At 44.4% G+C, this 24,290-nt stretch overlaps 2 protein-coding genes across 7 annotated transcripts in view; both read right to left on the bottom strand.

Moving 5' to 3' along the window:
• The window catches only part of Dennd2c (DENN/MADD domain containing 2C), a 67,092-nt gene extending 46,723 nt beyond the window's left edge, over window positions 1-20,369 (bottom strand). For 2 of the 4 annotated variants that reach the window (XM_030252656.1, XM_006501605.4), the window contains exon 1: window positions 20,278-20,369. The gene's annotated coding sequence lies outside the window, so the exon portion shown is untranslated. Of the gene's footprint in view, window positions 1-9,280; window positions 9,793-20,277 lie in introns of those variants that run through there. The other 2 variants (NM_001384113.1, XM_006501604.2) reach the window with 2 other exon arrangements.
• Window positions 20,370-23,295: 2,926 nt separating this feature from the next.
• Window positions 23,296-24,290, bottom strand: part of Ampd1 (adenosine monophosphate deaminase 1) — a 25,824-nt gene continuing 24,829 nt past the window's right edge. For 2 of the 3 annotated variants that reach the window (XM_006501400.4, XM_006501401.3), the window contains 3 exons: window positions 24,173-24,290; window positions 23,880-23,990; window positions 23,299-23,476 (listed from right to left, as the gene is read on the bottom strand). The exon at window positions 24,173-24,290 is cut by the window's right edge and continues 56 nt beyond it. In XM_006501400.4, coding sequence (XP_006501463.1) covers window positions 23,318-23,476; window positions 23,880-23,990; window positions 24,173-24,290 — 388 coding nt within the window. In that variant the 3' untranslated portion in view covers window positions 23,299-23,317. Of the gene's footprint in view, window positions 23,477-23,879; window positions 23,991-24,172 lie in introns of all 3 variants that reach the window. The other variant, NM_001033303.2, reaches the window with a different exon arrangement.

The following is a 24,290-nucleotide window of genomic DNA, read 5'->3' as shown; positions in this document are numbered from 1 at the left end:
TACAGAGTGAGTTCCAGGACAGCCAGGGCTACACAGAGAAACCCTGTCTCGGAAAAAAAAAAAGAATAATCATATGAAGAATAGAGGTAGTATTCTCTGAAGTGTTTGTGCAGTTTTACTTTTAATATGAATGAGAAAAACTACCTTTTTTTGAGATGGGAGTCTCATTTAGGCAGGCTCCAAATTCCTGTGTTCAGTAACCTGGCCTCAGTTGACTGGGTAGTGGAGACTATAGTCATGTACCACAGTGCTGGAACTCGCACACACACACACACCCCTCTCACAAAAACGTCATTATTATATGTGCAGTAGTTTCATTACTAATCAAGGTCAATTAACTTACTTTTGCACTCATTGAACATGCATAGGTTGTCAGACAGATATTAAGCTCAGAGAAGTGAATGAACTGCCCATGTTAAAACCCCAAGATCCTTCCTTTATTCAACAGTCACTATTAAAAACAAAAGCAAGCCATGTGTGGTGGCGCATGCCTTTAATCCCAGCACTCAGGAGGCAGAGGCCAGGCGGATTTCTGAGTTCGAGGCCAGCTTGGTCTACAAAGTGAGTTCCAGGACAGCCAGGGCGATTCAGAGAAACCCTGTCTCAAAAAACCAAAAAACCAAACCAAAACAAAAGCAATTTCTCCATTTTTCCCTCTGACACAGCCAAAGCTACTGAACAAGAGGACTGCACTTCCTGCATCTGAATGCTTAAGGGAAAACACTCCCAGTATCAAATTTAAAGGAAATGGTTTCCCCTCTGTTAAAAGTTCAGCCCCCAGAATAGCAGCCACTATTCTTTTTAACCCATAAAAATAAAGCAAAAATTATTCAACAGAGCTAATAGACGTGTTGCTGTAATCAGTGAATGGCACTCTAGAGCCCATTTGATTACTTTCCAAGGTAATCACCTCACTATCCTAGAGACTTGACTGCCCAGGAGACCACCTGACTGCCTTGGAGACCACCTGACTGCCCTGGAGACCACCTGACTGCCCTGGAGACCACCTGACTGCCCTGGAGAACACCTGACTGCCCTGGAGACCACCTGACTGCCTTGGAGACCCCCTGATTACCTTGTAGACCACCTGATGACTTTTGGTAAGACTTCCAGAACCTCAATTTTCATACAACCTCACTACTTTGAGAGCAAAGAAAAATGTGGATTTAAGATGGCTTCACATTTGTAAGAATTCAGACCCTCAGGAAGAAGTGAGTGTTCTAGACAGTGTGTATTAACTATTCTAAACAACAGGTACTCTTTGTTCTCAAAATTCTGCAGAACCTTAATATCTCCAAGGAACAGAGACACGGATGATTCTTCCTCTGCACAGCTGGAGTTGAACCCATGGCCTCAGGCGAAAGTTCTAGAACAGGGCTCCAATTCCAGCCAGAACACACACATTCAATACACTATCTACCACAGTTACCTAAGCTCTCAGTTCTTCTTGGTTCGTGGGAAAAGTGGGGAATTAGGTGTAGATGGCTATTTTAATAACACTTGTTTTATGTTTAGAGCCAAAGTAATTGTTTATCTGAAGAAAATAGCTGCCAGCTACTTAGCTACTAGAAGGAACATAGCCAAATGGAAAAAGAATTGTTGTTGGCATCCTGAAGATGGCATTTCAGGAAAAAGATAAGAGATTAAAAAAAAAAAAGTCTCTAGGAAAAAATGTCTACCTCAAAAAAAAAAAAAAAAAAAAGAAAGAAAGGAAGGAAGGAAGAAAGAGAGAAAGAAAAAGAAAGGCAAGGCAAAGCAAAGCGGCCCTCCATGAATGACTTTAAAAGCAGCACGGTGAAGAGATGACATCCACTGTGTCCCCGTGCGTGGCACTTTAGCAGGTACAGACAGCACAGGTCACAGGTGTATCTGAGTCTCTACCTGCTACCTTTTTCCACTGGAGATGAAGGACCTGGAGCTTGGCCCCAATCTTCATGTGCTAACTCTGCAGGAAAGCAGCTCTAGTCTCTGAGCTTCAGCTTCCTCAGCTGCACATTTAATTAACCATGGAATGCCTACATCCCCTTAGCAGTGCCTGCAGTTCAAACCTGAGGATTCCTGCACCCCTTAGCGATGCCTGTGGCTCAGACCTGCTGGTAACAAACTTTCTCCACTTTTTGTTTAAAACAACTTACTTTCACCCTTCATTCTGGAAAAATAATTTTGCTGGATATACAATTCTGAATTGACAATATTTTCTCTTAATTCAGTTTTTTAAATGTGTATGGGTGTTTTGCCTGAATGTATGTCTGGGTACCACATGCCTGCTGCCCACAAAGGTCAGAAGGGAGTGTCAGATTCTCTGGAATTGGAATTATTGGCAGTTGTGAGCCACCAAATGGGTGCTAGGAATCAACCTGGAATCCCTGGGAGATTAGTCAGTCTTAATCACCAAGGCACGCCCTAGCCCCTCCTTAATTAGTTTTTAAGACTATCATTCCTTTATTCGGATTTTCTTCTCCCCCGTCCTTCCCTCTCTGGTCCTCCCCAGGGTGTGTGGGGGGGGGGGGGGGCGGTGCTGGCAGTCCCTTATCAGCTGACCATCTTGCTGGCTCATAAAAAGCTTTTGGAGCTGAGCATGGGGGCACATGCCTTTAGCCCCAGCACTAGGCAGGCAGAGGCAGGCAGATAGATCTCTGTGAGTTCAAGGCCAACTTGGACTACAAATTGAGCTCCAGAACAATCAGAGCTACATAGTGAGACCCTATGTCAATACACACACACACAATATTACATACACAGGCTGGAGAGACGGATCTGCAGTTAGGAGCATCTTCAGTTCACACCACCTGTAAGACCAGCTCCATGAGATCTGACTCCCTCTTCTGGACTCTGCACACTGCACTCCCATGCACATATCCATCTCTCTCTCTCTCTCTCTCTCTCTCTCTCTCTCTCTCTCTCTCACACACACACACACACACACACCTAAAAATAAAATTTAAAAAAAAAATGAAAAGTTGGGAAAAACCAACCATACACAATTTCAAAGTTTTCAAAGCTGACATAGCCATATGCACTTGCTTCTATAGTACACACACAGGGTCACAGGTTTAAATGGTTTCTGGGACTGGTGAGACGGTTCATTGGGTAGAAGGTTTTGCCACCAATTTTGACAACCTAAATTTGACCTCCAAAATTCACTGAGAACTGACTCCTGCAAGTTATCCCCTGACCTCTGTGGGAACAGGCATGTGTGCACAAACATACTCAGACACATAAAATAAGTAAATACAAAATAGTTTCTGGTTTAAATGATAAAATTATATGTGGCATAGCCTTAACACAACTAAGCCTTTCAAGTCCCGCCATTTGTGCTCCGCGCCTACACATGCTCTAGTCATACCTAGCGGTCTGCGCACCTGCTTGTACAGTTACAACTCTGGCCTTACAGTTCAAATCCCACCACAAGCTGGGCAGTTGGGCAGTGGTGCGCACACCTTTAACCCCAGACTTGGGAGGCGAATTCGAGGCCAGCCTGGTCTACAAAGTGAGTTCCAGGACAGCCAGAGCTACACAGAGAAACCCTGTCTCGAACCACCCCCACACACATACACACAAAAAGAAAGTGTCAAAATTCAGGGTTCGTTCCCAACTGTACGAACATCCTAGATTCTTTCACCGAGTCTCTCCTGAGTGTTTATCCTTGTATTTAGCTAAAATTTGCTGCAAAAAACCAAAATGGCTCACAAGTTGTGTGGTGAGCTTTAAAGAAGTATGTCACATTATTTCTAATAGAACAATTTCTAAACAGAACAAGATAAAAAAGATAAAAAGAGAACAAAGGAGCATCAAATCCCAGCACACCTGGCTTTCAGCTGGGTAAACCTAAGTTACAGAACCCATATAATAAATCCTGCCTCCTTATCTAGAGGGTGCTCACAATGATGGCAGTATGAATACTTTCTGAGTATTCAATATGAGCTATGCACAGTTCTACCTTAACAATATTGATTTGTTTTCTTTTTTCAGTGCTAGATAAACAATCTACCACGAGAGCTCCTTTCCCAAACTGCATCTAAGCCAGATACGGTGGGAAGCCTCCCTTGCAGATGGAGAAACAAGACTCAAAGAGATCAGCCGTGAGATGTTTTAGCACCTCTTGCCACAAAAGACAAAGATACTTCAAAATTTATAATGTGAATTTAAATATAAGGTATAAATACTGTGCAGCACCTGGGATATCATAACTGCTTAATAAATTTCATAGCCTATTAAATTCTTTGTGAAAATCTACCTTTTTTACATTTTTATGATTTTGGCTATAGTGGGGATTGAGCCTAGGGTCTTGCACAAGCTAAGCAAATACTCTACCCCCGAGCTATATCAACAGCCTCTAATTTTATAATAGAACGTGCATATTCAACAGCAAGTGCAAAGTGCGTCTGTGAAGCCTTACTTAGCCCCTTCCCAGTGTTATTCGAGTCTATGCGCCTCCTGTACGCGTCATTACACTGTGGCTCCCTCCAAATTACAAATTACTTACAGCAAACTGCTAGTATGTCTTTTCTGTGATCTCAGAAACCTTTATCCACTGGAGTCTTTCTTGTTGGGGATACCCAGAAGAAGAAGAAAGAAAAAGAAAACAGAAAGCCCAGGGATGAGATGGAAGGGAGGTAGCACGGGCTGTCAGGGTACACAGTGCTGCAGAGGAGACCTGAAGTCAACCTGGACCTCACTGTGTCACCCACCCTACAGTGGCACGAGAGGATGCTGAGCCACGGCTCAAAGAAAGGCAAACAAAATCTGCGTGGGAAGCATCGGCACATTAAACCGTTAGGCCTGGTTTTTCTTCCTTTCTTATTTAAAAAAAATTTTCTATTAAGTGTATTTACGTTGAAGTTTTAGTATATATTACTTAACTCTAAGGACTCTGGGTAACGTTTTGAGTCAGGCTCTCACTATGTAGCTACAGCAGACCAGACTGGCCCTGAACTCAGCGACTACCTGCTTCTGCCTCCCCAGTCCTGGGCCTATAGGCCTGTGCCACCATTTTTGATAACATATACAGTAATGAATTACAGAAAACTCCTCACTGAATTTACCAGAAAGTGATTTCTAGCAAATGAAAAACAACAAATAATTGGAGGAGAAGAATCAAGCAAACCAAAGCAAGTGTCACCTGGCTTCTACTCTTCAAACCATTACCATCTTGGTGATGGTTTCTTAAATAACAAATCTTCAAAGAAGCACACACGGGATTCTGGCCTTTTTCCCACTCCCATCAGAGTTATAAGTAACGGAAAATGGCTCCCAAATAGCAAAGAAACTTCAAAAAAAATCTTAGTAAGTGCTCACAATACACAATATAAATTTCTCAGTCATTGTGCATGACTGCAGAGAAAGGAATATGAAAGCTGTACATTTTGAAGCACCCCCATACCCTTGGTGCACACTCACACACATAAATGTAGCTGGCCTTTGCTACTCTGTGGGTTCTTTTCCACCTTTTATCCCAGCCCCTTCCCAGTTTCAGCCCCTATGACTAGATAGAAGAGAAAGGAGAGAGGGGAGAGAGTGGGAGTGGGTACCGGAATCTAATTTCCCTCTTTTTGTTTGTTCTTTGAGCATGACTACTAGCAAACCACAACCAACTCCCTGAATGACCAACAACCACCAACACTGCCTCTTGGGACCCTAGCATTTATATATCCTCTAAAAAGTTATCAGAATTCCACATGTCACACAATCACAAAAACTATCTGGAGGCGGCAAAACAATTTGTAAAACAGAAACCAAAGGAAACCCCTTCAGACCCTCCAGAAATGTGAACTGGCTCTTCATCTAACTGCTGATTGGCATTTGGAAGGTAATTCTATTTTCTAAAGTTGCACTGGACCCTAGAGCCCAACACAGACTCAGAAATTAGATTCACTGGAACTCAGAGGCCATTGTGTGCCAGAAAAGCATCATTGCCAGAGAAGACATTGTGACCACTCTTGCTTTCTTGCTCTCCTCCACAAGCAAAGGGATTTCTTTAGTTACAGATTCCCTTTGTGGTGTGAAAAGGTATTAAAAACTCTCATTCATGGAAAATGAGATGCATTACCTTAGAAAAGTCAACACAGGGCATGAGACAGCTTTCTTTATGCAGTGAGCACTCTAACAGTCAAAGTAGCATAAAGAGCTCCCAGGATGACCAGCTATGATGCCAACTGAATAAATAGTCCGCTGGCTCTACAGGCACTGGGTTATTTTCTAAGGTACCTCTCCCTGCTGCAGAGAATTTATAAAGGCAATGCAAACTACACAGGTTTGGAGGGACACACTCTTAATCCCAGCAGACAGAGGTAAGAAGTCTCTAAGTTTTAGGCCAGTCAAGCCTGCATATAAGAACAGTTTTCAGAGCTCTAGCTCTGAAAACTCTCTCTCCCTCTCCCTTCCCCCGCCCAGTCCCTTGCCCTCCCTCTCTCTCCATTTACTCTCTCCCTCCTCCCCCTCTCTCCACTTTTTTCATTTTAAGTATGTGAGTACACAGTCCTGTCTGTCTTCAGACACACCAGAAGAGGGCATCGGATCCCATTACAGATGGTTGTGAGCCGCCATGTGGTTGCTGGGATTTGAACTCAGGACCTTTGCAAGAGCAGTCAGTGCTCTTAACCACTGAGCCATCTTTCCAGCCCCACCTCCTCTTTTTTTTCTGTCAGTCTCTGTCCCCCTTCCTCTGCTGCTTCCCCTTCCCAGGACCTCTTCCCTTCCTGCCAATAAGCCTTCTTTGTACTAGTTTTGTCGCATTCCTGCTAAGATACCTCCTCTTAACACACCAACAAACAGAAAGTTAAAAGGAATTCAAACTAAGTGTCTAAGGGAGATGCCCTATATATGCTAATAAGACAAGATGATCCAATCACTTCCCCAGACTAAACAAAGTAATTACACTGAATAAAAGACTCTACAATAAACAAGCCTATAAATCTCAATTTAGCAAAATACCAGCGGTTTTAAAGACATTCAACCAAACATACATAAGGAAATAAAAAGATACTTTAAAAAAATTCTCCCAAGGTTGTTTTTGTTGTGTAGGGTGTTTTTGTTTGTTTTGTTCACACATCATTAGCCAGGCTGACCTCTAATCACTCAGCACCCAAGTGCTCTGGCTTTAAGTTTTGGGACCTCTCACCTCTACACCTCCAACCCCACCCAGGTTCCCTAGCGCTCAGGATCCAACCAGGGCTTTGTGCCTGCTAGGCAAGTACTTGAGAAAACGAGCTATATACTCAATCAGAAAAAGCCCTCCCAAAGTTTAAAATTGTTTCAGACTAATCCAACAATACAATTTATTATCCACATTATTTATTCCCCGCCCCTAAAGGAAGTTAAAAAGAGCAGTGAGCGTCCTCTGGCAGCACAACTGATGTTGGCCGTGCTCACACTAACTGGACCTACACAGGAGCTGATCAGCCATAAAAACAAACTGCCACAATCCCTGAATTATTAGCAAATAAAAGAGAAAATCCAAGATGGAGGGGCTGGAGAGATGGCTCAGCAGTTAGGAACACTGACTGCTCTTCCAGAATCCCAAGTTCAATTCCCAGCAACCACACGGTGGCTCACAATTCCCAGCACCCACACGGTGGCTCACAACCATCTGTAATGGGATCTGATGTTCTTTTCTGGCATGCAGGTGTATATGGAGACAGAGCACTCATATGCATAAAATAATAAATAAAGCTTTAAAGAGTTGTACAGGGGGCTGGAGAAATGGCTCCACAGCACTGCTGCTCTTCCAGAGGTCCTGAGTTCAATTCCCAGCAAACACATGGTGGCTCACAACCATCTATATTGGGATCCGATGTCCTCTTCCGGAGTGTCTGAAAACAGATACAGTGTACTCATATGCATAAAATAAATGAATATTTTAAAAAAGAGAGCTATACAGAAAGAGAGAAAGAGAGAGAGAAAGAGAGAGAGAAAGAGAGAGAGAAAGAGAGAGAAAGAGAGAGAGAAAGAGAGAGAAAGAGAGAGAAAGAGAGAGAGAAAGAGAGAGAAAGAGAGAGAGAAAGAGAGAGAGAAGGAAGGAAGGAAGGAAGGAAGGGAGGGAGGGAGGGAGGGAGGAAGGAGGGGGGGAAGGAGGGAGGGAGGGAGAAAGAGAGAGAGAGTCAGTCCAAGACGGGAAGAGGTGTGCTTGTACAGTGATGTATCTAAGTGGCAGCAGTATAATGTACAGGCTTATGTGTACTGAGCACTGTTTTCAGCATCTGCTGTCATGACTGCATTCAATCCTCACAACTGTCTGGAGAGACAATGACTACCAATATAACCGTTTTATTAAGGAAAATAGGTTTTTAAGTTTTAAAATGCTAACTAAATTACTTTTGAGAAAGGAAGACTATTAGTGGTTTGAATGATAGCCTACCATGCTGTAGATGAGCTGGCTACTTATGATACGTTGACTATTAGAGTCTTCACTGTGTAAATTAAGCTAGCTCATCCTATGGATTGCTATTTCTAAAATCCAAAGAACTCCCTTTGCTGTGGATGAGGCAAGAGAGCTCCCTCTCTTCCTGATGTAGGAATCTGAGAGTGGTGCTTTTCCCCAGCACACCGGCCCTCTGCTTTCCTGTGAATCTTATTTCCTATCTGTGTTGGTTTTCTTCTTAGCCAAGGAAGCTGAGGCTGGCTGGATTGGTTAAAAGAAGTCTGGGCTCCCGTATTTAAGCACTGTGTATGCGGGCTGTAGACATAACAATATGGGTTAATGTAACAGGATGCTACATGCGGCTTTTCCTGTCTCCTCTGAGCCTCTGCAGGGTTCTCCAAGGTCCAAACCCAAACAAGAGTCAAATGACCCACATCTAAGAACAGCACAATCTGACTCTGCAGTTATCACCTCCAGATCCTTCTCAAGGGTGTGTGTCAATTGTGATGATCACAGGGACAACTGTAAAGCCTTCAAAGGCACAGGGGGTGGGGTGAGACCCTGGGGATCAAGGAACCTCAACAACCACCTGGTGCCTAACTAGGGTCCCAGAAAGGGTCCCAGGAATATGGAAGTAGGAGGACCTGATGTCTGACACCTTCCTAGCAGATAACAACAGCTAGTTCATCTAGATTTTAAAACCAGTGTGGCTAGAGAGGTGGCTTAGTGGCTAAGGCCACTTACAGCTCTTCCAGAAGACCTGAGTTTGGTTCCCAGGATCTGCACTGAGAGGCTCACAACTGTCTGTCACCAGCCGCAGGGGATCCAGTGGTTTCTTCTGGCCTCATACACATGGTATACACATAAATACAAATAAAGTCTTAACAATGGCTTAGGCAAGCTAGGTAGCACAGTGCTTACCTATAACGCCAACACCAAAGTGTCTGATGCAGGAGGATTTCAAGTCTGAGGTGACCCAGGGCTACATAACAAGACTCCATCTCAAAATAAAACAAATGGATAAACAAAACTTCTCTTAGGTAAAACAACCAATTGAAGTTTCAACAGGGGAAGTTTTACAAACTACCACAATGTGAGAAGCTATATACAAAGTAGCTTTAATACCATAAAACTTTTAGAATTTTAGAAATTAATTCATTAGAAAAGATAATTAAACAAACCTTAATCTTTTTATCTAATAACCCTGAAGAAATCTTCTCTAAAGCCAAAACTGTGCTAAACTGAAACATGACCACTTAACAAAGGTTATTTCAGAATAACTTTCTGCACACCATACCAGAAAGCTAGCCAAACGCTCACTTCCCAAGTGTTCAAAGATTGCAGTTTTTCCCCAGACACTCAAAAGATGTAATTTAAAAAGTTTTAAGCCAAGCGTGGTGGCATACGCCTTTAATCCCAGCACTCGGGAGGCAGAGGCAGGCGGATTTCTGAGTTCGAGGTCAGCCTGGTCTACAAAGTGAGTTCCAGGACAGCCAAGGCTACACAGAGAAACCCTGTCTCGAAAAAACCAAAAACAAAACAAAAAAAAAGTTTTAAAAGTCACATCTCGGGACTGGTGAGATGGCTCAGTGGGTAGCGGTGCTAAGGCTGACCACCTGCATCAGAGTCCCTGGGCTCACATGGTGGAAAGAGAGAACACCCCCTCACCCCACACCCACTCAGTGTCCTGGGATCACACGCATGCCATGAGAGGGCCCACACAAGTAAAGAGGTAATAAACTAAGTACGCGTGTTTTAAAGTCCTACAGTAACACTAACATTATTTGCAGAAAACGTGGAAGTGTGGAAGGCAGGGGACAGCTGCAGGTCTACCCCGCCTACATAATCACTGCTATAATCTGGTGTTTCCTCCTGGCCTTTTTTTATGAGTGTATTTTTATGTAGCTGTAATTAGTGTATATTTATAATTGTAGCTTATTTTTCATCTTAAAGCTACATAAAAGGATGGCAATTTTCAAGAGTCTAGAACATAAATCTATATACATTGCACCATGTAACTTCCTGTCTAGTTCTAAGCTAGAAGCTGGAAGTCTGAGTTTTCAACTCACATTCCCAAATTATATACTCTATATGCTTTGCATACTTCATCTCACTGGGTGAATTGTTTAGTTTTTTTGTCTACTTGTCACAAATCTAAACATGTCTAGGAAGAGTGACCCTCAATTGAGGAAGTTCCTCCCGCAGCCTGGCCTGTGGGTGGGTCTATAGGGTGTCTTGATTAATGATTGCTTCAGGAGGACCAGGCCTCTGTGAGCAGCGCCATCCTAGGTAGGTGGTGCCTGGTAGTATTAGAAAGCAAGCTGAGCAAGCCATGGAGGGCAAGCCAGTGAGACGGACTCCATGGGCTTGCCTTTGCTTGAGTCCACGTCCTAAGTTCTGTAGACGATGGATGTGACCAGGACCCATACATCAAGTAAAACCTTTCCTCCCCAAGTTGCTTTTGGCCACAGTGTTTATCACAGCAGCAGAAAGCACACTAGCACAACCGGCCATGAAAGCACCAAGAGTAAAACTTCTTCTACCTGGTTTTCGAACAAATGTCTCAACTCCCCTCAGCTTACCACTGAAAACACTAGAAACAGCACTTCCTGTGGGCACTGGGTCACTAGGCTTGCAATATACCCAGCACCTTCAGATCCACAATATCATTTAGAAACGATCGCAGTTTTTATTAAGTTACTAAGAGCACTTCCCTCCCTGAACAATGGGGTTCTAAAGCCATCAGATGGAGCAGAGAAAGGCACACCCCTGTCCCCAATATGCCAGGGAAGGATAGGAAAGCCTTTGCACAGAAGAGAGGCCACTTGAGCAGGGGCAGGAGCAGGGGCTTTCCCAGAGAGAAGGCTGGGACTAGAACAGAATGAGATGGGACATGGACCGGCTGGATGTGAGGAGGGCTCAGAGCCTTGGGGACAGAGCATTGCCAAGTGCATTTCAGCCTCTGACCCACACAAGGTTAGCAAGCCCTGATTGAATAACACACAACTAGTAAAAAGGACAAGTTAGAGAAGTGTGTGCAGATATAGAAGGATACACAAATACAAGAGGGGGAAAAAAGCCAGGGGGAAACCATGATGGTCAGAGTAGACTACTCACCTAGCTGGCTTCATTCCTGGCATCACAAAATAAAGGGCTGTTGTCTGCATTTTACATGTATCTTTAATAGACATAACCCCTTTTGTTTTAGTTTTATCTAGAACTGCTATGCTATGGAGTAGGTCTATTACTATAACACACTGCCAAGTATGTTTCCAAAGTGGTCAGACCAAATCACACTCTCACCAACAAATAGAGATTTAGTCCCGCCTCATCTCGCCACCCCTTGGAAGTGTCTTTTGAGCTCTAGCCCTTCTGGTACACAATGGCATCTCATGATTTCCAGTTAGACTACTTCTTCATTTCTTTCTCTTTTATTTGTTTATCGAGTTGAGGCTTCAGTACACGGCCCTGGGTGGCCTTGAACTTGTAATCTCCCTGCCTCAGTCTCTGAAGTATTACAAGTGATATTAGATGTGCATGCCACCACACCTGGCTCAAACTCATTCATTCTGTACCACACAACTCTTCATTCTATACAATTAATATTATTTTCTAATTAACTTTATAAGCCATCACACTTGGTTAAATTTAGAATCTCATAATTCCAGAAACATTGACAGTCCTGAACAAGCCAGTTCTCAGACACTCAGTGTACACGGATCATAGATGGTAACTCGATCACAAACATAGAAAGACAGGAGAAACACCAGGCGTGCAGAAGCCAAGAAGATGGGAAAGAACAAGACTCGAGTGTCTGTTGGTCATCAGGACCCGGGCAAGAGCAGGCTCAGTGGCAAGAAGGAGGGTGAAGGAGAGGTGACAGTGAGTCAGTCCAGTGTGGATGAGGCCATAAAGACTGGGAGCAGCCACTGTAGGCAGTCAGTTAAGCCAAGGCAGCAAGGGGACGATAAGGTGCAGGCTGGAAGAACAGCGGCTGCAGGGGAGCTTTGCTTTTTCAGACAGGAAAGAAGTAAGTTATATTTAAACCTGGGTGGGAAGACGTCAGGAAGGAAGAAGAATGAAATAAGGATAGAGAGCAGAAGGCCCAGAAAGAAGAGAGGGCAGAGTCTTCGGTGGGACCTGGAGGGGGAAGCAGGCACCAGGAGCAGGGCTGCCCTCCCACTGCAGCAGGAGTAAGCAGGAGATGCGCAGGCAGAGGTGCTGGGTTAGGGACTACACCAAGAAGTTCTAGCTGAGGCTGTTTGGTTTTTTTCATGACAGGGTTTCTCTGTGTAGCCAGGGCTGTCCTGGAACTCAGCTATCTTCCTGCCTCTGCCTCTCTGACACCCCACCCCAGGATTGCAAAGGGTTTTTATTGTTTCTTTGTTTTGAAATAAGAGGCAAGATTGTGGGCTGAGAGTGAAAAGAAAGATGAAGTCAAAGGTTTAGAGAGGAATGAATTATCTAAAGCTGCCTTTGTAAGAACAAACAAACAAACAAAAAGCCCAGAGCAAAAGCACAGGGGTTCCCTTGGCAAAGGTGTTTTGTTTTCTTCTGGGAAGACTAGGGTTGACCCCACGGCTTCTCACACACTACACCCCTCAGCTATAACTTCTGCCCTGCAGAGGATTTTTAAATAGCAAGAGTTGAGATTCAAATCCTAGCTACTTGAGAATACCTCACTGTTTGTTTGTTGAGATAGGTTCTGACTATAGTAGCCCAGGCTAGCCTTAAACTTCTGAGCCTCCTACCTATCTCAGTCTCAGGATATACGTCTTTAAGAGCTGCTCAATAATGAGCTATGGTTAACAGATTAGGGGATGAATCTTCAGCTGATGTTGGATACCATAATTCATAGAGGATATGGACTATATAATTCTTAAACTCCCTCAGAACCTGGGCACAGTCCTGAAGAAAATAAACTTAGACCAAAGATAGGAAAATTAGCGACTACGCTTATCTCAGGGAATGCCTTGCTTCCCAAGTGTGTACATGGAATGTCGATGTAACAGAGGAGCCCAAGATACGATGAGGGCAGGAGTGAAGTCTGGGTTCAGTGTGCTGGTTAGAGCTCTAACCCAGAGCCCAGGAGGGCAAGGGAAGATGGTGCCTCAAAGTTCCCGGGGTACAGGAGACCGGCTCAAAACAATAAATGTGACGCCTAGACTAAGGGGCTAAGAAAAGGGATGTGTGTGGGGAGAGACTGAGTCCCAGGGAAGCAACCAGCAGACACACAGCAGCAAAAGGGGAGGAGACTGTGGGCAGCCATGATGTGGGGTGGACGGAATCAACGGAAAGTTGTGGAAGGGCAACAACAGCAGTAGAGAATGCTGGTGTAGTTTCACACACACACACACACACACACACACACATACACGCGCGCGCGCGCGCGCGCGCATGCACACGTCACCATGTAAGTACAGCATGGAGTTTAGATCAAATATTATTTCATTGTTATTTTCAATTCCAACATAAATCATGTAAATATTAAAATTAAAAAAAGATTCATTAGGCAACTTTCCTGAGCATAAATTACTTCCAGTCTGGAAAACATGTGGATGATGCACGTGTCAGGTTCTCCGAGGAGTCTGTTTCATTCTTTTGCACTTCACTGGGTAAGGGTTGGAAATCCCAGCCGGAACAGCGAGCTGCCTTAAGTGGTCAAAATAGCAACAGGCTCAGTAATGGCTGCTTTCGGTCTTAATACAGAACACATGGCACACGTTCTTCACAGTAAATAAAGGACAAACACCAGAATTCCATGGTTTCTAGAACACACCGTCACGTCACGTCGAGGAATCAGTACTTTCTGTGACATGGTCACACTGCTGATCCCTGGCTGGCCTGGGGCTCCCTTTGCATACCAGCCTGGTCTCAAGCCAAGAGACCCATGTGCCTCTGCTGGGATCAGGCAAGATCAAGCTAAAAGACTGACCTTAAAAAGCCACATTCTCCTTCAAGGTTTCCAATATTTCTGATATAACTAAATTAGCCAATAATGGCTCTTCCTCAAATCTGTCCTTAAATAAAGGGGAGAGTGGTAAGTTAAGTCTCTTATTTTTAATTTGAAAAAAAAATTTGTAAAAGATTTATCTATTTTCACTTTATGCGTATGAGTGTTTTGCCTACATGTATACCAATGTACCACATGTGTGCTGCGCCATGGGAAGCCAGAAGAGAGCATCAGATTCCCTGAACTGTTGTGTCATGTTGGCGCTGAGAATTGAAGCCAGAGTCTCTGCAATCGCAGCAAGTGTTCCTAACTACTGAGCAATCTTTCCAACTCCATTTACTTGTCTGTTTGTCTGTCTGTGACACAGGGTCTCCTGATGTCCAGGAATACAAACATTTTCAACACAACCAACCTATGTGAGTCTGGGATCAAACCCAAAACCCCTTGCATGCTAGGCGGGCACTCTACTAACTCAGCTACACTCCCAGCCTCTCTTTGAAAATATCTGAAAGGGCCTGTTTTAAAGGAAATATCAAAGGGCTAGAGAGTAAGGCTCAGGCTGACTTTAAACTCCCAGTAGGCCAGGACGATTCCCCTGCCTCCACACGTCCTTAGTGCTGAGTAAAGGCAAGGCCCACCACACCTAGTTCTGCATGATAGTGGAGGCTAATCGCAGGTCTTCAAGCAAGTGACGCAGGCACTCTACCAACCAGGCTACCTAGTCAGCCTGAAAACTGTTGAACTTTCAACTAAACCTCACCTGAATGCTTTATGATGAGTAAATCTCTTCGGAGTGAGTCTCTACTGTGTGAACTTCAGCTAGTTAGGTCTGAAACCTCACCAACCAAGCTCATCCTGGCCTCTGGACCTTGCCCGACATCTGCACCCCCATGCTCTATAGAACACTTCAAACCCAACAAGTTCAGAACAGAGACAATTATCATCCCATCATGTAAAAGATAATACAGCCAGGCCCTGTGTCCCTGAGCTAAGAAGTAAAGCCACTGCCTTTTGCCCTCCACAGCTAACAGGTCTTGAGCACTCCCAATCCCCGGTTTCCTGTCTGCCCTCTCCTCTTTCTGCCCTGGACTTGTTTCTTTCTCCAGGTCCTCATCTGCTCCACCAGGAGTACTTCAACAACAGCAAACATGGCCGCACCCATCCATCTATCTACTTATCTATCTTATCAACCTTCAGACTTCTCTCTCTGCCTTTTGCCTGGCTTCTTTCAATCCAGCCACCACACAGAACATCACGGTGCAATCTTAACTACTTCCAAAGGAGCCTTCTCTGGTTCTATTGTCTCTAGACAAAATTGCAAAGTTCTTACAATATACAGCTTTTCTCCAATAACGACATCAACAGACTCTTTCATCTCTCTCCCCTACCCCGAATCATAGCTTTACACTGAGTATTTGTTAAAAATATGTGATACTTCTCAGTATAAAAAAATACCCTCAATACCATAGTCTACAGTGAAAGGGTTTTCCCCAAACTGAACTTAGTCACTCACTTCTTTATTCCAGAGACCTTACCCAGCAATTGCAGTGATCTAATGTAACAAACAACTGTGCTCTGTAATTTTCTTTTTCTAGATTATTTTTAGCTGAACCACCCATCTCTGTACCCCTGACTTTAGAAACTAAGACACAGTTCTCAAACATACCGTATAGTCATACAGCTTCCTGGTTCTCACTCATACCTTCCCCTTGCTCTGCAGACCCCTAATCATCCTTCAAAACCAAACTCAAATATGGTGCCCTTCTACAGCCCTCCTTCCTACCACATGTAGAACAACTGCTTTCATCATTGTTTCCCATTAAATTCTGTCTAGACCATTGTTATCATAATGACTTGATTGGTTGATTGATTGATTGACTGACTGATTTGGGACAGATTTCCATTCTTAGCCCAGGTGAGCCTACCAAATGTCCTAGCCTCCTGCCTTAGTCTTCCAAGTGCTGGAACTATAGGTATGTTCACCATGCTTGGCGCATTTTCTTTTCTTGTAGTTAACATTTAAGTCACGGTTTGAGAACAAGTATTTTAAACTTCTTATTGAAAAACAGACACCTCTTATATTGCTAAGAGAATGCCCTAAGTGGCTGGGAGTTTAAAAACAAGAAGAATCCCATGTCATTCATCAGCAAAAAAAAAAAAAAAAAAAGTTTTACATACAAAGTATAATTAAATTGTAGCTTGGACATGCCTCTATATCTTGTAATACCAGTTTTTCTGTCTGTCCTCTCTCTCTCTCTCTCTCTCTCTTTCTCTCTCTCTCTCTCTCTCTCTCTCATGTATTTGTGTCTGTCTCATTTATAGTTCATAAAAGTGCTTCTTTTAAATACCTGTTAGATTGCACTGGGTCTTACTAAATTTGAAACTCAGTATAGTGCAGGGGTTGAGGGCTGCATTCAGTGTTACTGCGGCCTGACAGCCTGACCCCTTTCTACATAAAGGGGTGGCAGGCAAGTTACTCAGTTTCTCTATGCCTCCCAGTGAGGAGCTAATGGCAGCATCCCTCAGGAGAGCCTTTTTGTGAGGAGGACTAAATAAGCTAATACATGAAATGAATTCAGGGCACTGCCTGCACTGAGGAAGACCCACAAGTAGCAGTTGATACTCTTATTGTTAGTCAGCTTTCAAAATAGCTTTTCAGTACTTCCTTAGCCCACTCCGTAGAAGGACTACATACTCTCCTAGATAGGAGAGCATCCTTCCTGTGCATGTCTGCAATGTAGGTTCTAAGCTACACCTTGGATAGTTGTTCAGTAAGTAGGATGAATGTAAGGTATTAGCCCTGTAAGATCAACAGATTATAAATTCTCAGTGAACTCATTATTCAGTACAGGATTAAAGCTTGTTTGAAAATAGTTTTAGCCAAGCATAGATAGTGGCAAACATTGAAATCCTAGCACTGGGATCTAGACAGAATTACTGTATATTTCAGGCCAGCCTGAGCGACATAATGAGTTAAAGGCTAACCTAGGTTATATAGTAAGATCCTGTTTCAAAAATTAAGTTTCACTTGGAAAGCAGAGGCAGGCAGATCTCTGTAAGTTCCAGGACAGCCTGGTCTACCAAGCTAATTTCAGGACAGTGAAGGCTACACACACACACACACACACACACACACACACACACACACACACACAAATGCAAAACACACCCTGTCTTGAAAAGCAAACAAAAATAAACCCAAACAAAAAAAAAGTTTCAAAAACCCAAGTGAATTGTTGAAAATATTTAAATAAAACTTTTTGTTTTAAAATTTTATGTATTTATTATTTCTATGTCCATCAGTGTTTTGACTACACGTATGTCTGTGTGAGGGCGTCGGATCCCCTGGAACAGGAGTTACAGACAATTGTGAGCTGCCATGTGGGTGCTGGGAAATGAACCCAAGCCCTCTGGAAAAGCAGGCAGTGCTCTCTCCAGCCCATAAAATTCTTTTTCTATAAGATTTTTTTTTTTTTGAAACAGGTTTCACTCTACTTTGGCTAACCTGAAACTCTCACTATGTAGACCAGGCTGGCCTTGACCTCACAGAGATCCACTTGTCTCTGCCTCCCCCATGTGATGAGAGTAAAGGCATGCACCATTACACTGGGCTAGAGATTTGTTTTTATTTATATGTATGTATATGTGAGCACATGTTACCTGTATGCAGTTGTCCTTGGAAGGCAGAAACGACCGTCAGATCCCATGTAGCTGGAGTTACATGCAGCTGTAAACTACCAGACATGGGTGCTGGGAACTGACGTTCTCTGGAAGAGCAACAAGTGCTCTTAACCACTGGGTCATCTCCAGCCCCACAAATAAAACTCTTAAAGCAGCACCGGATCGGATTATTTACTCGTAGTTTTCCCTCTTGCACTCCACTAAACTCCACTGTGGTACACAATGCTCTACAATCCTTGCCTAGCACATAAGGATCACTACAAATCTTTTACTAGTAATATGATTTCCAGTTGGAGGCAGGGATGTGGTTCACTGATAGCAGTAGTCACAGAACCCTAGTCTCATCCTACAAGGACAGAAAGGAAGGACTAGTGACTTAGCTCAGTGGGTAGGGGTGCTTGCCACTGAGCCCAAGTTCAATCCCCAGCACCATGCAAGAGAAGGAGAAATTAAGTTTTACAAATGGCCCTCTGTCCTCCATACATGCACCTTGGGTGCCCACACATATACACATAATAAATAAATAAATTTATTACATTTATTACTTTGGGGAAGGGGCAATGTGTTGGGACACATTTTGTGGTCAGAGGACAATCTACATAGCTGGCTAAGTCCTTCTACATGGCCTGGGGATTGAACTCAGGTCTTCAGATTTGGCAAGAAGTGCCCTCATTTCCCAAAGCATCTCGCAAGCCCTGTAATATGAGGAATTTTTAACTTTGTTTTGTTTTGCTTTTTTACAGAGTCACACTATCCCAGGCTGGCCTCAAACTCATTACATAGTAAGGAGTGACCTGGAGTTTCTGAGTCCCTTCTTGCACCTCTCTTATGCTGAGTGGGATGGGACCACCACCATACCCAGTTATGAAGTACTGGGATTGAACCCAGGATTCTTTGCACGTTGGTGACAAACATGCCCTAATTTTAAATTTTAAATAAGAAAAGGAAAGAAATTGCCTACTGTTCTCAATCAAAAACACTGATATTTCTGCATCTAAAAAAAGTCAATTGCCACATTTAACAGACTAACAAGAGGCCTTGAGACACAATTACTACAGTTGCTGGTTTCTGTCTTTGAAAATACTCCAGATCACTCTTACGTATCCCTAGTAGAAACCTCATGGTTACAGACTGCTATTCCTTTTTAAATTTCCCATCTCTCCCTAAAATACACACACACACACACACACACACACACACACACACACACACACAAGTAGAGAACACAAATGTCTATAATAAAAACTGTACAAATGCCACAGCCACACATTAACTTTGTTTTAGAGAACTCAGATCTTTTTATAAGCAGCCCCTGAATTTGCAAAATAAAAGTCTTGTTTTGAGGCAGTACTCTCAGCTCACTTTATGAAATACCTTCAGCTAATCTAAGGCAAAGTAACAGATTTTCTGATTGGTACAAGCTTCATGGTAAATGATTGCACTACGGTATACAGATAGCATGCTATTTTAGAAAATGTCATGACTCAGTTAAGAATAGCTCTGCTCTTCAAACAATGGTGATTATGTGGAAATGACGCTTAGATAACTTATTTACATAGTAAACAGAAGTTAGAACTTTCTCTAACAATACAGGCGAATCAGTAGTAGCTTTGGGATAAAGGTTTACCAGGGTGCCTACTGTACTAGGCACTTAGTAGTTTTACAAACTACACATGCTCCGGGGTGCATGTGTGTGTGTATCAAACAACAATGCCTGACATTTGTAGAACACTGTCATTCCTCTCAGAACATGAGAACCCATGAGCGTCCCAGTTTTGCACTCCGGGGACACACACCTCTTAGAGTTAACCCTGACGGAGGTGTGACGGTTTGTTTGCGGCTCTGAGCTCCAGAGCGAAGCCTTTTGACTCACAATCTAATCATCATCTTCTCTCCTGGTTACTCCACAGTCCTACTCCAGTCCCACTGTAGGAATTTTATCTTAAAAAACTACTTGACGACTTCCTCTATCGTGCCTGCCCCGTAGTTCCGAAGCAAAGCGCGCGAACACACGCTTTACCGCTTGTCTGAAGTGCTCCGTCCGGGCACGTCCAAGTTCAAGACCGCCTGATAGGCGCGTTTCCTCGCGGCGGCGAGCGCCTGGGCTCCCCGGCCCTGCACCCCCGACCGCGCCCGCGGCTCGCAGGCTGACACCCGCCTTCCCCTGGCCCGAGGTACCCAGCTCTCGGCTGACCACGAACACACGGGACGCCATGGGGCGACGCCAACAGCTGAGCGGCAGAGGCCCCATGGCCCCACTCCCTCGCTGCATCCCGTCGCCTACCTGCCTGGGCCGCGACGCCGCCTCGCGCAGGGATCCCAGACTCGCGTCGGTGGCCTCTGGGATCCAGCGCCCACATCTTCGTCCCGCCCCCACAGGTTCCGCAGTCCCCGCCCTCCAGGCTAAGACACGCCCTCTTTTGCCTGGGCACGCCCCCGAGCTCACCCAGTAAGGCTCTGTCCTTCCAGGGCTCTCCTCAAGGCTCGGAACCCACGCCAGGCGGTCTCTCCGCCCCCAGCGCTGGGGTACCAGTGTGCGCTGCACCGCGCTGGTTCCACGGTGCAGCCCCTGCCCAGGCCTGGAGCCAAAGCTCTATCTCCGGATCTACGGTCTGTGCGACTACACGAGACAGACCTTTACAGCAAGGCAGAGCCTAGTAGAACCAGAGGAGCCAAACAGCAACTTCTTTAAGAAAACCCCAAAGCAGCTCAGGGAGCAAACATTCATCGGGAATGCCAGCTAGTAAAGAGATGCCAATAACGCACCTGGCCCCGGGTTTGGAATCACAAGCCGGATGCCTTTGGTGCCTAGTCCGGGTGCCGACTGGGTTGCCACACCCACTTGAGACTCACGCTTAAATTCTCCCTACCACACGATCTTGCTCAGGTATGCACATGGCTCTGTGCCTGCTGCAAGAATAGCCCAGTTTCACTCTGCGAGACTGGGATGAGTGGAACCTATTTCCCAGCACGATCTAACTGCCCCACCTCACCGCGCCCCGCCCCACTCCACCCCACCCACTCCATCCGACCTTGTGTCTGGTAACCAAACTTCCCTGGCTTGTTCACACAGAGGTACCAAAATAGAAGACTGCCACAGAGAGGTGTTTAATTACACATCGCGGATGACTGTCACCAGCCAACTCAACCAAGACTTGGAAAAAAAAAAAAAAGTCCCAATCCCTTGTGAAGCTATGAGGTGGGGACATGAGGTGGGGACAGTAAAAGGATTACTTTCTACCTGAGGGAGAAGTATTGACAATTCCTTTAAAATACTCCAGTGAGGAAATAAATGTAAATATGGTTTGGAATACATTGCAAACTCCATTGATCCCTTACCTAATGTGTATGTCTTTAAATGTAGACATGTGTGTTCTTTATTATTTTTCAAACTTCTTATCCTCCTACCCCTGCTTCTGGGGTGCAAGCATAGTCCTGAGCCAACACAAGTGGCATTTAATCTAGTCTGTTTGGAAAGTATCACAGATAGTTGTACAAGGTGAAATTCGGGACTAAAACAGCGTTTTTAAGATTTACATTTTGAAGTTTGCATCCACGAAGATTCTTTAGCAGGATGAAGATTTGAATTCCAAGATGAACGTTAATTAACATGCATGTGTTCTACTGCCCTCTCATGGGTAGGATGGAGCTACACCTAATGGTGAGAGGTGTCCTTTAAGTCTGAAGATAATACATAGTAATTTGTATTATTTTAGTGACTAGGAAGCCAACATGAAATAAAATCAGGTCCTTGATAAATATTCCCCGAAAAGCAATTTGAACTTCAAGAATGGGGAAGAGGAGTCTTACCCCACAGCTAGTATGAGCACGTCCCAAGGGGCACACCTAAGCTCACGGCTACCTGTGCAGAAAGTGAAAACACTCAGGAATTTGCTCGAATTTCATTGTGATAAGTCTTGAGGGATGTGCTCTCCACACATCTCACAACCTCAGGGGTGAAAAACTTGAAAGTAGAATGAAATCTTTCTTATACTTTTGGTGTCCAAAAAAAAAAAAAATCTTTATGTTTAGTCCATAACCCCCTTTTTAATAAACAGTGAATTATCAACCCAACCACTAGATGGCAACACAGTTGTGTGTGAGCAAATATAATCTGGATAGCTGGAGCATCTCCTAACAGGAAGTACTCTCCCTCCCCTCCCCCTCCCCCTCTCCCTCTTTCCTTCTTTCCCCTCTCTCGTCTGTCTTCCTGTCTGTCTGTCTATCTATCTATAGATGGGGCCTCACTATGTAGCTTTGTCTGTCCTGGAACTCACTATGTAAAACAGGCTTATTTAAGCTCAGAGCCTCTGCCTCCAGAGTGTGGGACTGAAGACATGCACCACTGTACCTAGTAGGGATATTTCTAACACGTTTCAGAGGTCTCCTGCTTCAGCAAGCTAAGACTCCCCCACTAGGATAGCTCTTCCCTCAGTACTGCTCACAAGTGCTCATTTTCTTTCTTTATTTCTTTTCTTTTTTTTTTGGGGGGGGGGTGGTCCAACAGGGTTTCTCTGTATAGTCCTGGCTGTCCTGAAACTCACTCTGTAGACCAGGCTGGCCTCGAACTCAGAAATCTGCCTGCCTCTACCTCCCGAGTGCTGAGATTAAAGGCGTGCGCCACTACGCCCGGCTAAGTGCTTATTTTCTAAGCTTTCATATAACTGGTCTGGCCTTACCTAAGAAAGCCATGGTTGACTTATGCTTTGTCAAAAAACTTTTAAATGGTTCCAGGTGCTTTAACTCTCTTCTAGTCTCTGAGTCCCAAAGCCCATCTTCTTAGCATTAAGCCAGTGGCTTATGTCCTTGGCTTCTTCTGATAACTGTCCTGCCTGAAGGTTGTGCAGACTCTGGAGTCACACAAACTTTGTTCCCGCAGCTGCCCTACATGAAGAGTGTCCTGAGGGCATCATCTACCTTACATTGGCTCATTATCCCCAAAATAGAAATTATATCTACTGTACAAAGGTGTGACAGGAACCGAGTAAAAGAGTATCAATGGAAGGCTTAATACAGTACTTGGCTTATTTTAAGAGTAGGGTCTCGGGCCGGAGAGATGGCTCAGAGGTTAAGAGTACTGTGTGCTCTTCCCGGGTACTGAATTCAATTCTCAGCAATGGTGTGAGCCATCACAACCACCTATAATATGATCTGATGCCCTCTTCTGGTGAGCAGGTGTGCATGCAGGTAGAGCACTCATACATAAAATAAGTTTTAAGAAAATAAATAAATAAATAAGAATAGGGCCTCAATAACAAGTAGTATAGGATTCAAATTTTCAATGAAAAACCCACTCGCGGTGTTATTTAGTCTATTTACTTTATTCATTCTGTTGCTTTAAGACCCTCAGCAATTAAATTGAGTTCATAACACCAAGTTTCATAACGATAGGCCATGCGAATCTGAGCGACATTTGTCCTCCGGATGTCATTTCCAACAGGGCCTTCCTCAAGGTAATTGTTGCCCAGAAACTTTGCTTTTTCCTGTAAGACAATGGGAAAAGAGGTCTCTGAGTCTCTTTTTATACCGGGATAGGCAGCGATTGCTCCTCCACCGTAATCTTCATGTTACTCATAAACAAGAGGAGACCAGGGGTCATTTCTGTAGTGCCTCCCTCCATGGGCACATTTCCTGAGAAATCAAAGGTGGAGCCATGGCAGAGAATAGGGCTTGACGGAGGAGCTGTAGGGACTCAAATTAGTTCCTCGAAGGCTTGCGCTACCACTAAGCTGTATTCCCAGCCCAGGACAGTCTTCTAGTCCCTAGCCATAGCAGCTGTATGTGGTCTGTGCAAAAGCTTTCCTGCCTGTTTTCCTCATTAATGATTCAGTGGTTAGATTGTTAGACCCAACTCTCAGAAGGGTAGGGAGCCACGGTCAAGTCTACCTCATGAGAAATCCCACACTGCAGGACACTGTTCCTTGCCACCTCACACATGTCACACGTGCTCAGCTTGAAGACTTGCGCAGCGATGGCGTATTCTTCCATCAGGGGCTCCTGTAGTTATTTACGTAAGGGAGGAAGTGCATTAGTAAAAGAAACAGTACACATCCTACAGAAAGCGGAGAAAGAAGCGCCCTGATTTGACTTTCCATTTCTGCGTGGTGAGGGAGAGCTCAGCAAACCATGCTCAAGCTTCCGTGCGCGCGTGCGCGCGTGCGTGCGTACGTGCGGCGCACCTTGGTGAAGTGGAACTGCATCGGGTCATCGGTCGACAGTGAGATCATCAGGCCTTTCTGGAGGAAATCTAAGAAAGGATTCTTTGCATATTCGAGGAACAGACTGTTGTTACTCAGC

The sequence above is a fragment of the Mus musculus genome, chromosome 3, assembly GCF_000001635.26.
Source record: "Mus musculus strain C57BL/6J chromosome 3, GRCm38.p6 C57BL/6J".
NCBI lineage: Eukaryota > Metazoa > Chordata > Mammalia > Rodentia > Muridae > Mus > Mus musculus.
This window is presented reverse-complemented; position numbering and strand designations above follow the sequence as displayed.